The 12,273-nt window shown below is 36.2% G+C and overlaps 3 protein-coding genes across 3 annotated transcripts; all 3 read left to right on the top strand.

The window, feature by feature from the left end:
* Positions 1-143: 143 nt before the first annotated feature.
* Positions 144-4,336, top strand: RO3G_07652 (uncharacterized protein; the record flags this gene model as incomplete). Its single annotated transcript, XM_067662242.1, has 11 exons — positions 144-282; positions 344-471; positions 529-789; positions 841-1,009; positions 1,066-1,216; positions 1,309-1,409; positions 1,474-3,207; positions 3,252-3,664; positions 3,718-3,993; positions 4,058-4,137; positions 4,192-4,336. The coding sequence occupies 11 exons, from the start codon at positions 144-146 to the stop codon at positions 4,334-4,336; spliced, it is 3,597 nt and encodes a 1,198-aa protein (XP_067518343.1).
* A 797-nt stretch (positions 4,337-5,133) lies between these two features.
* RO3G_07651 (uncharacterized protein) lies at positions 5,134-10,873 on the top strand (the record flags this gene model as incomplete). The annotated part of the gene is made up of 9 exons (XM_067662241.1): positions 5,134-5,450; positions 5,507-5,892; positions 5,948-6,042; positions 6,099-6,453; positions 6,518-6,593; positions 6,648-7,008; positions 7,065-7,403; positions 7,488-7,736; positions 7,799-10,873. 9 exons carry the CDS (start codon positions 5,134-5,136, stop codon positions 10,871-10,873), a joined length of 5,253 nt encoding a protein of 1,750 aa, XP_067518342.1.
* Positions 10,874-11,379: 506 nt separating this feature from the next.
* On the top strand, positions 11,380-11,755 carry RO3G_07650 (uncharacterized protein; the record flags this gene model as incomplete). The annotated part of the gene is made up of 3 exons (XM_067662240.1): positions 11,380-11,398; positions 11,448-11,591; positions 11,730-11,755. 3 exons carry the CDS (start codon positions 11,380-11,382, stop codon positions 11,753-11,755), a joined length of 189 nt encoding a protein of 62 aa, XP_067518341.1.
* Between the last annotated feature and the right edge of the window lie 518 nt (positions 11,756-12,273).

Here is a 12,273-nt window from a genome sequence, read left to right as displayed (position 1 = left end):
TAATTCTTAATATTTTTTTTATAAAAAGAAACAAGATTTGATTTGCTGAGAAATGAAACTACACAGCCAATAAAATGTGTTTCACTGGAACAGAAGGGAGAGTTTCACTTTTTTTTTTTTAAAAAAAAAATATCTTTCTTTTAATGCAAGTGTACGATCAACAAAGGCATCCGTACCCTGAAAAAGCAATTGCAAAGAATGTTGAGGAACAGTGGACAGTAGATCGAGTCATTCTATGGCTTGAAGCAAATGATTTTAGACCTGCTATTGATTTCTTTAAAGGTATTTTTTTTTATATCTTACTTTATAGTCTTCATTTATGACTTATGCATGGATAATAAAGCCAACAAGATAAGTGGAAGAGCCTTTCTGGAAATCGAAATGCCTTATTTGACATTGCTTCGAGATAAATTGCCTTTATCGAATACTGAAAAAAATAGACTCGCGTGTGCTATTCAGTCATTAAGACAGGTAAATCACCAATTAAAAAAAATATGCAGTTTAGGTTGCTCACATGATAACCTATAGGCTGAGTACCATTCTTATAGTAAAATTCCTCGTTACAAAGCTTCTCAGCATACTGCGGGTGAACCTAAAACACCATTGATACCTGAAAGAAAATCATCATCAAATAATGCAAAAGTATCAACTTATGTCAATACACCTTTTACACCAACTATCAGTTTAGGAACAATTAATAATAAATCATTTTCAAATAAGATTGTTAGACATGCAGTAAATGAAAAAGAAGGAGGATGGAAATTAGCTATAAGAAGACTTAATCCAATAGTAAGATTAAATTGATTTAAAATATAAAGGAGGCTAAAGTTTATTATATAGGAACACCAGCAAAGTATTCATGTAACAACTGATTCGGATACTTTTCACAGCTTACAAGTAACTGGAATGCACGATCCTCGTATTATCAAAGTGTCTATTTTAAAAAAACTTGGTTTAGGAGACACTTATAGCAGATACTTATTTTTCCATGAAAATGGGAAAAATCCGGGTAAATGATTGATAACAAAGGATAACTGAATATTTATTTATTTTTTGCACTTGCAGACGTACCATTAGGAGATGAAGAACTTTCACATATTTGTCAAATATCAGATCACAGCTGCACAAATAGGATATTGGTTAAGCATATATTAGAACAATATAAATATTATCACAAAGATGGGACTGAATTTCGTGATTTTGTTCCACATCCAAGGTATATCTTTATTTGCTTTACAATAGAATAAATCAAGAAATACTAATTTTACACCAAATTGAAAAAAGGCCCATTAAACCACGTTATTATAGCAAAGTCAACAGTACTTTACCTCCTGGTTACATAAGCAATCAATATCACCCACAAGAAAATATGGATTCACATCCAATGAGAGATCACGCTAATAAAGTTGGTAAGCGTGAGATTATAATCTTTGGGGAAAATAGAACTAAAATTGCTGTGTATAATATATTTAGGTCTTAAAAATCCTAGTTCATATCCACTTTCTGAAAGAAGTAATAATGCTTCATATACTGATACAAATTATAATCAATCATACCCTTTACAGCAGAGTGCTAGACCTGTCCATGATAATGCTCACCACAATGCATTATGGCCTGTACATCAAGATATACCTCCCCAACAACAAGAACAACAGCAACAGCAGCAGACTTCTTTGTGGGCTGTTACTCCTACTAATACTCTAGAGCCTTCGCAGTCATCAATGTCCTCTTTATGGGCCGTTCCACCTTCAAGCAGACAATATGAAGAAAAAACTGCGTCGACAGTTTCACTTTGGGCTGTTCCTCCAACAAACGGACAACAACATCATGAAAGCGATGAAGAAGCGCATACTTCGAATAGTGGGCAGCAACAGCAAGAAGCAAAACAAGGAGCCTCACTATGGGCTGTTCCTCCAAACAAACAGCAGCAGGAGACAACAGCAACCCAAGTTTCTCTTTGGGCTATTCCACCAAAAAATGGACAAGGGATAAAATCAGAAGCTTCGCTCTGGGCAGTCCCTCCCAACAATGACCATCAACATGAAGAAAAAAAACCCCCAACAATTTCGTTATGGGCAATTCCTCCAAGTAACAAACCACCTCAAAAAGAAGAACCAAAGGCACCAGCAGCCTCACTTTGGGCTGTACCCCCTAGCAGCGAACAGCAGCAAGAAGAAGCAAAAGCACCTGCTGCCTCATTATGGGCTGTATCTCCAAACAGCGGAGTACAAGAAGAGAATGTAAAGACAACGGCTTCACTTTGGGCTGTTCCTCCAAATAACAATCAGCAATCGGTAGAAGAGAATTTAGTCAGTGATCATGCTACCTCTGCTTCTCGATCTGATGAGCCCTCTACAAACCTGTGGGCTGTTCCTCCCAAGGCACCTTCAAAAAGTAGTTCGACTAGTTCAACCGTAGAATCTAATTGTTCAGCAAATACTTCATCTACTCGGACAGCAGCAGTTCCTCCTTCTATCCCTTCGCCTTCTCTTTGGGCTGTAGCTCCTAGTGTGACTAACGAAACACAGCAGTTTAGTGCCGAAAATATTGATTTACATCCTAGCATCTCCAATAAAACAGATCATGAGGGCTCTGGAGAGGATCATCGCCATTCAGAAGAGCAGCAGAAACCTCCCCAGCATGCCGTTCGATTTTTATCTGAGCAAGATCTTGAAAGTGATCGATCGCGTGAATCAATCACGACTGTGGCCAGCGCACCACCTCATACACTTGAAGAGAGCATGGAACATATGGATTTGAATAAGAATAATAATGGACTTCGTGTAAACACGGCTGACAGAAGCACCTCTCCTATTTCTCCTACTTCACCTTCATCAGCCTTTGTGGATGGATGTGAAGACGATAATTGGGCCGAACGTCCATCAGTGGAACGACTTTACAAGAATATTGATAAATATCTACCAGGACATGATTTAGATAAAGAGATTATCGAGGAACCCACACCAGCGGTGATGGTCAATGCTTTACCGCCTGGCAGAAAGCTTCAAGGACATAAGAAATCGATTCGTAACGTGGCCAATGAAGCACATCGAAATTGGAGAAATGTCATTACTGTGGTTCGTGCCAATAATCTAATTCGTAGAAAAAATACCAAAATGTGGCATCGTGCAGTAGAACAAGTCAAACCTGGTATGAAGACTAATGATCAACAATCTGGAGACTTACCAAGTAGGAGGGTTTTTATGAGTAAAAAAAGGATAGACTTTTAATTTATTTCTTTCAAACTTTAGAGTCAAAAAAATTACGGTGGATTCGTGGTGAGTTGATTGGAAAAGGATCTTTTGGACGAGTCTACCATGCACTGAATGTGGAAGCAGGAGAGTGGATTGCTGTCAAACAAGTAGATTTGCCAAACACCAAATCAGATTATGCAAATCCGCAATTAAAAGAAATAAAGGATGGATTATTTAGGGAAATTTCGCTATTAGAAGATTTGGACAACGAATATATTGTACAATACCTTGGCTATAATGTAGATGAAGAGGAAGGTCATATCAATATCTTTTTAGAGTATGTTCCAGGTGGAAGTGTTGCTTCTTGTCTTAGCAAAACTGGAAAATTCGAGATTCCTCTTGTTCAATTCTTTACTCGGCAAATATTGTTTGGTCTGGCTTACCTACATAATCGTGATATAATGCACAGAGTAAAATGCTTTATTCTTTTGTTTTTATATTTTGTACTAATATATATAAACAGGACATCAAAGCGGGCAATATTTTACTGGATCAGAATGGTACTTGTAAAATCACAGATTTTGGGTTATCAAAATTAAGCGGACAAGATAAAGCATATGACCCACACTCAAATAATTCAGTAATGAGAGGGACTGTGTTTTGGATGGCGCCTGAGGTTGTAAAAGGAACAAAATACAATGCAAAAGTAGACATATGGAGCTTAGGGTGTACAGTGATCGAAATGTTGACTGGAAGCCATCCATGGTTAGATCTTAACATGTTGGCTGCATTATACAATGTAAAAATTGATAACGTATAATAATAACTATATTTGTTACTCACATTAATAATAATGATAATAGCTTGGAAAATATCAGGCCCCTCCTATACCAGAAGATATTACTGAAGAAGCAAAAGATTTTCTTAACAAATGCTTTACAATGTAAGCGCAAACATCCTCTTTTGTTTTTTATTGACTACTTATATATTGAATTAGTAATCCTGAAGAAAGACCTACTGCAGAACAGTTATTAGAACATTCATTTGTTCAAACAGATCCTTCTTTTGAATTTAAAAAATATATGAAAAAAGCAGAAGTAGAACGAAGAGCTTCAAAGAAAAAACAACTAGAACGGCAGTAATTTAAAAGAAAGGAGAAAGCGTTGTACGCTGCTATCCCATGTATGTACTCCTATATATAAAAAATAATATTTTGTATGAATTTTAGTCGTAAAATGTGTGCGTGTGTGTTTTGCTTTAAAATTTAAATTTGTAATGTCTGAAAGGTGACAATGTTGTTTAAGTCTATCTTCTTTGTCAGTTATTTTTACAGAATGTTATTAAGATGTTTTCCTCTTCCAATAGCCCCTTTATAGCTCGCAAGGCTGAAGAAATTAATAAAGCCCCAATAAAATACAACAAGCCACTGCCTTTACTTTGAGCCCATCTTGATAGCATTCCATTAAAAAGAAATGAATTTTTGTGTTAACAGCTTTTTATGAAACTCCACTGAAACAAACACGTACCAAATGCATTAATAGAAATCCTTAAACACTGCTATATGATTTAAACGTTAAGGTGCGTAAAATAATTGTCTGTGCACACATGCGTGGTTTTGTTTGCTCCGTAGAAAAGTATAAACCGTGATTGATTATTTACAGTTGAAGTCTTCTTTCGATTTATTAGATATTATACAGGAAATATTAATATGAAAATAAAGAAATAAAGATTTTGAATATGACTCTCGTATGAGCTCTGTACAAGACATATATATATATATATATATAGCTCAATTAAATAATACAACACACAGCATTGCATCAATAATCAATTTTCGTATCTTAGTCACGAATGATTTATATGCGGTCATCGGATCTTAAAAACGCCTTCACTTTGAAGCAAAATAATAAATTAACTTTTCTTTTTTTTTATTTATAAAATGAGCTCCAACCATGAGAGCCTACCAATACCCGAGATGAAACCAAGTCTCAGTATAAACACAACGCGATTTCGAAGAGATTATGCTACTTTGTTAAAAGAAGTACTTGAGGAAAGCTCAGACGAAGAAGAGGAATTACTGAACCAAATTGATATTGACCTTGATACAGCTACAGCAGAATTACCAGAGGACCTAAGAGCTGCTTTAGAGGATCGATCACTGGCAGATAAATACTTGGCTAATTTGAAAACATTTATGAGTCATCGTAGGTCTCAATCTGTGAATTCAATAACGAGTGTGAAAGGAGAATATTCCTTGTAAGTTTTGATTTAAAAGAAAGTATTGCATGAAAAACAACTAATATATGCAATAGACCCAACACACCCCTTCAATCCTCATTTAACCAGCCATTATTATCACCTAAATCCTTTGAGAGAATTGATCCTCTTTCAAAAGTATTGGATGCTATTCCATATCAGACTCGTTTGATCAATGGTGTACCTTCTTTAACATCATTAGAGCAGAAATTTCATGCACTTACAATTCCAGAACTAGACTTACCAGTTGTATCAGATACAGTCATTCAAACACGGCTTAATGGTCTTTATAAAATAAGGGATGATCTTTATATTCACTTAAATGGTGGACCACTTGTTAAGAACGCAAATATTATGGGCGAAAAGAAAAAGCAGAAAGTGATTCATTTATTGGATGATGTATCAAAAGAAATTGGCCTTTATGAAGAATTTATAAAGAAAGGTATACATATACTTGTATGTAAAATAGATTATTATTTATATCCTATTATAATTAGCAAATTATTTGAGCCTTGAGAATATCTTGAATGAAACTGACAGCTCAGATATTGAAGACGACACAGTAGATACCGACTCTACTTTATTACACTTTGTAAGTTAAACCTTTATTTTATGATTAAACAATGGCAAGTTTATTGTCTAAAATAGGATTCTCCATCAGAGACATCAACACCCAGAATAAATCATTCACAGTTTTTAACATCCTCTCCACAACCAGCTATTTCTCCACTTTCAGGAAGCATTAATAACATCCAAAACGAGCCTCTTGCTTCCTCGGATATGATAATCAACGATACACCAGCTGAACCATGGGAAGCATTTAAATGGACACCGCTCGTAAAAATATCAAATCAACTGTATTCAGATTCTATTAAACAAGCAAGTGGACTTATTTCTGTTATGGCTGTAAGTGGCGTGATTGCTATTGGGACCACGCGCAGTTTAGTATTTATTTATGATTATTCTCAAACTTTGAAATGCATATTGGGTGATAATAATAAAGGTAATCAGCTGCGTACAACAAACATAGATGTGAGATTATTTCTAAACAATTTGTAAAATTACAGCCATCGAGCTAGGTTCTGTGACCTCCATTGCCATATCTTCAGATCATACAACCATTGCTTGTGGGCATTCTCAAGGGTATATTGTTATTTGGGATATCAGGAAACCAATGCAACCTATACGTACTATTAGTCCTATTCCTGCTAACCAAATACTCCCACAACAGCAAGTTGCTCCACGAAAAGAAGGTCATATCCAAGGAGCATCCATTTTACATGTTGGGTTTGTAGGTGTTAAAAAATCAGAGATTGTATCTGCCGATGATCAGGGGATGGCGTTCTATCATATGTCTTATAAGATGATCATGATTAACGCCGTTGATTCAACACGTATCCTTGGAAGGTATCAAAACTTATCGCTTGCATCTGATAATATCCAACAGTCAAAGCCTAGAAAACCGAGCACTGTTTTTGCTATGCAACCTTTACCTCTTGGTCAAGTAGCTCATCCAGCAGAAAATTTTGGTCTTGTTGCTCTTTTAACTCCTTACAAGGTAATAATAATAATAAAAACAGCATTTCCTCATTATTCATGTGGCGGCTATATTAGATGATTATTGTTGGGCTAAAGCCTGCACCCCAAACCTTGTACAAGTTTTTAAAGCCAAAGATGTCAAAACAAGTAGTAGAAAATGGATCAAAAGCACACATTGAAAGCTTATCTGGTTCCTTGGCTTGGTTGCCTGTGTTAAAGTCAGGACATAACAATATAAATGATCCCATGCTCGCATTTGCCTGGGGGAACCACCTATTCATTCTTCGCGTCTGTATAGAAAGTAATACATCTGCAAAGGCAAATCAGAAAATGCGTTCAAATACTAAATCCGCAGTGCGTGGTGTCAACTTGGACTTTGTGAAATTTGGGGAATGGAAAAGCAAGGAGCCCATTGTAAACATTAAGTGGATTAATAGACAGGTATGATCTCGCCTACATTTGATAAAATGAAAAGAAAAACTCATGCATAATAAATAGATACTTGTTTTGTTTACTCCCAATGAAGAGATGATCCTATTTGATCCTAAAAACATGGTAGAAACCCAGCATACCAGCATACGAGCCAAACAGTTGGTTTATCATGACTGGTTTAATGCACCTTTAAAAGACTTAGTCGTCGATACAGCGAATGCGACTGCAGATTCATCTGAAAATAGTATGTTGAAATCTGTAGAAATGGCTTACTTTGGTTCTATTAAAGGCTATAAAGGAAAATTGTTTTTGCTGGTAATATTTCACGCAAATGCTTATGCTTTAATACAGAATTCTGAAAAGCTCTTCAATTTTAGGGTCTTCATCAAATTTATGTAGGTACTTTGTTATCATGGGCTGATCGCATCCTTGCACTTGTACAAGCTGGCGATTTTTTAGAAAGCATTGAGCTCGCTACTTCATTTTATAATGGTATTGATATACAAACTGTTATTGGCTTGCCTGACGAGGAGAAGGCGAGAAAAGCACTTATGGGTGAGAAATTAATGGAGCTTTTGAAATCTTCGCTTAACTATACCTTCTCCACCAAGCGCACATACAATGATATGGCCAATGAGGTGAGCGACGGTGAGATGATCTCGATGCATAATCTTGCTCGAGGCTGTATTGAAGCTTGTCTAAGTATGAATAATCTTGAATTCTTGTTTGAAGCTGTCTATGAGCACTTTTCTGAAAATCAAGTGAAGAGTGTCTTTTTGGAAGTGCTGGAGCCCTGCATCATTCAAGATCGTGTACCAAATGTCCCTCCCTCTATCATGAAAGACCTTGTAGATCACTACAGCAAGAAGCGGTTACTTGACGAGCTCGAACAAGTCATTTGGCATGTCAACCCTCGGCATTTAGATATTGACCAAATAGTGAGTATGTGTCATCGTGAAGGCATGTATGAAGCTATGATGTATGTCTGGAACAAGAGTATGCACGATTATGTGAGTCCTTTAGTAGAAATGTTAAAAGTCATTCGCGTTGTATTACGTGGTAATCCAGAAGATCAGCAAAACCTCTACGCGAGACAGAATGCAGAAAAACTGTTTGATTACCTCAAACTAGTTTTCACAGGAAGATCGTTCCCTGAAAGCACAAGTATTGCTACTGCCGATGAAGCAAGTGAAGCAAGAAGTGCTGTGTACTCATTTGTCTTTTCTGGTCGATGTGTTGTATGGCCGCCTGTTTGTGGTAAATTAGTTCTTACTGTAGATGATGATGAAGGCATGCTGGAACCTACTTATCCTTATCTTCGCTTGCTCTTAAGGTTCAATACCAAAAAGTTTTTGGAAGCCCTGGAGATTGGCTTTGAAGATCCATGGTTAAATGGTGGAGAAGATATTTTGAGCTCTAAGTTTGATGATGAAGTGCCTGGAAAAGTCATTTCTCGACAAATTATTGTTAATACTCTCTTGGATGTTATTGGTGGAGGACTTACAGGCAATAGTTTACCACCCCCTCGACCTAAGCAATCTATTTCAGCTTCAACAGTGCAATCCTTTGCAACCAATAATGGTCGGCCAGCACCGCCTAGTCTTCAAATGAATACATCCATCTCCAGTGATCATGCCAATCAATTCAATTATTTTTCTAATGAAAACATCAACTTGTTGTACATTTTTATTGCTTCCAACTTACACAAATATACTACATTCATCCTGCTACCACCAAAAACGCTAAATAAAATTTTGGTTCGCTTAGCAGAAGATCATGATCAAGATACTCGTACAGAAAGAGAAAGGGCAGTCCAAAGTTTACTCACGGTCTATACACCAACAAATGAAGAGCAAATTGTCAAGCTCTATGAAGAAGCTGGTTTTTGGAAGGTGCTTGAAGATGTCTATCGCCGAGACAAGAAATATGGTAAACTTGTTGAGGCCTACTTGAAGGATGATCAAAGACGCGAAATGGTATTTGATTGTGTTCACAATTTGTTGACAAGCAATTTGAACGACAGACAAAAGGAGGAGGTCATGCGAGTGTTCATGATTCGTATCTCCCAATTTGTAGAAATCAATGGACAGAAAGCAGCAGAAATTATTCAGACGTTTGGAAATGGGAATCATGAAGATGCTATACATCGATTGGAAGAAGATCAAGAATTTGATGATGATGATGAACACAATGCCACAGCCGATAAACGTTTATTTTCATACTTGCGGGGGCTATTAGAGCCATATATAAATGAAGACGAACAATATGAAGGACTTGTAAAGGAGCTTCGTGGTGTGAGTGGTGCAATACAAGAACGCTATATTGAACTTATGTGCCGCTTTGATCCTTCAGGTGTTTTCAATTACTTTAACACTAAACTTAACAACAACGTTTCATTAGACAAAATTAAAGAAAGCTGTGAAAAGTATGGCGTCATGGATGCTGTTGTATGGATCATGGAAAAGAGCGGCAACACTCAAGGAGCACTAAAAAAAATGCTAGGAGTTGCTAAGGAGAGAAGTGCAAGCATTCTTCAAGTGCTAAAAGGACATCAAGCCCATTTGATTTGGACATTCGAAGAACAAAATATAATCAACAGTTGTTTAATAGGACTTAATGGTGTCCTCCGAGTAAGCACTCGATTATGTGAGAATAGTGGCAGAAATACTGTTAATCTAAAGCATACTAATAAAATGGAAGACGAAGAAAACAATGTACCTGAATTGAGTCGAGAAGGCGAGGACAGCTCGACTGTAGACTACTCAACAGCTGAAAACGAAGAGAAGGAACCTGTGAATGATGAAGTTGAGACACTGTGGTTTAGATTATTAGATACATATGTCGAAGCATCAATTGAAATTGATAATACGCTTGGGACCAATACCACCATACCGTCAGATGTTCATCAGAGAATAATATCTTCTTTCAAGTCATTTGTTCAATCCATCCTGACATCACTTTTACTTTCCACCTCACCACAAGTGTCTCTTCCTCGACTCTTGCTACGCCTGATTGACTCTCAATCAAGAGGAGAGACAACCTTTGCAGATTTTAGAGACATTTTCTTGAATATGCTAGATACGTACAAGTACGAAGGAAAATTATTAGAAATGACAAATCGACTGTTTGATCGAGATTTGTATGCAAGCTTACAGGATATGGTTGGTAAGCAAGGTAAAGGCTGGCGCCCAGGTAGAGGAGTATGTGAAATTTGCGGTGACAGCATATTTGATCTTTCACTACTGCAGCCACCGTTAGCATGGGGCTTGGATGAAGAAGAGCAAGTACCGGCAAACAAAAAATATGTTGTATTTCACTGTGGACACAGTTTCCATGTTGATTGCTCAAAGAGACAGCTAGATAAACTGGATGAATGTTCTGTATGTCAATATGGTAGCTCAAAGTCCCAAGAAGTTGTTCAAAAAACAAAGGGTAAAGAAAGGGTCACTTAAACTGTACTTCATGTTTTCTCAAATAATTCCACTTGAAAATACCCCTCAATTATTTTATTAAAGATAATACGTCTTAATTGTATATATAATACCTTGTTTTAAGAAATGTAAGTGTTTTTTAATGTACAATAATATACATTATAAATCGACGCAAGCATACCATGGTATTTGTGGTCATTGCGTTGTCAACATATTGAATTTTAAAAGACAGCAAAATAAAAATTTTACAAGGGAAGGTATTATACCCTTATATTCAATCATGTCTTTCCAAAATATGAATACTGAACTTGCTGTACATTTCAACAATATTTATTGTACGATATCTATAAGAATCTTCATGGCTTTAGTCTTCATTTTTCTTTGTCATAGATTTTTCAAGTTTTGTCAATCACTTAGATCTAGTCATATTAAGCTCAACTGTTGGTACTGCAATTGTGATTCATATATACTTAGACGCGGAGGGCAAACTTTAAAGCATTGGCAGTGTACTTTTTGTGGAAGTGAAAATGCAAGAAGCCAGGTATTGTAAGATGTTTATAAGAAAAAAAAATTAATTTATTCTTTTGATTTCTAGTCTGGCGAAATTCTCGATCCACAGCCGCTTGTTACAAAAGAACAGCTGACAAGATGTATGTATACAGAAAATATATTCTATATTATTCCACTGCTGACAGTTTGACAGCCTCAAGCTTTCACACTAATAAACCATCGCCAAAAAGTAAATATTCCCTTTGCAATGAATGTCAAGAAAAGCAGGAATTAAAATTGAAAGAGCTATGCAACTACATTCCCGATGAAAATGTATGAAAATGGTTTATGATAAAGGTAGAGCTACTTTTTACTAAAAGAAAAATAGGACCCAAATTACAAGAAGAGATGTAAAACAGCCTATGCTTATAGAGAGGTTCTAGACAAACAATATAAACTTTGTGAAACATGTGAAAGCATGCTAGCTCAAGTTAAAGCTAAGGAGACAATGTCTTTTTCAAACACACGATTACAACTACTGTTAGATGATAATGCCAGATATGGTATACCTATCATTGTATCTACCAAATCACATATTAAAAGTGGAGCCATTTGGTTAATGATTCATTTAACAACAATTCTTTACTTGATTCACGGTAACAAAAGGTTATAAAATGACCAAAAATCAAATGCTTACGTTCGAAAAAAATGTAGCATACTATCATCCACCTTCAGCTTCGAGTATTTCTACACTTAAGAACCTATATAGTAGAATCATAGATGTGATAGCAACTCTACCAAAACTTTCGGATACAAGTTCATTATTAGCACACATTTTACTGCAAGCTGAGGGATACATACTGTCAGTAACCAAAAGGATTTATGAACATAAGTGGAATTTAGAAGAATGGGCTGTAGAGCTTTTTATTTTG

The sequence above is a fragment of the Rhizopus delemar genome, genomic scaffold, assembly GCF_000149305.1.
Source record: "Rhizopus delemar RA 99-880 supercont3.5 genomic scaffold, whole genome shotgun sequence".
Lineage (NCBI taxonomy): Eukaryota > Fungi > Mucoromycota > Mucoromycetes > Mucorales > Rhizopodaceae > Rhizopus > Rhizopus delemar.
Note: the sequence above shows the minus strand (reverse complement) of the source record. Positions and strands in the feature narration are given on the sequence as shown.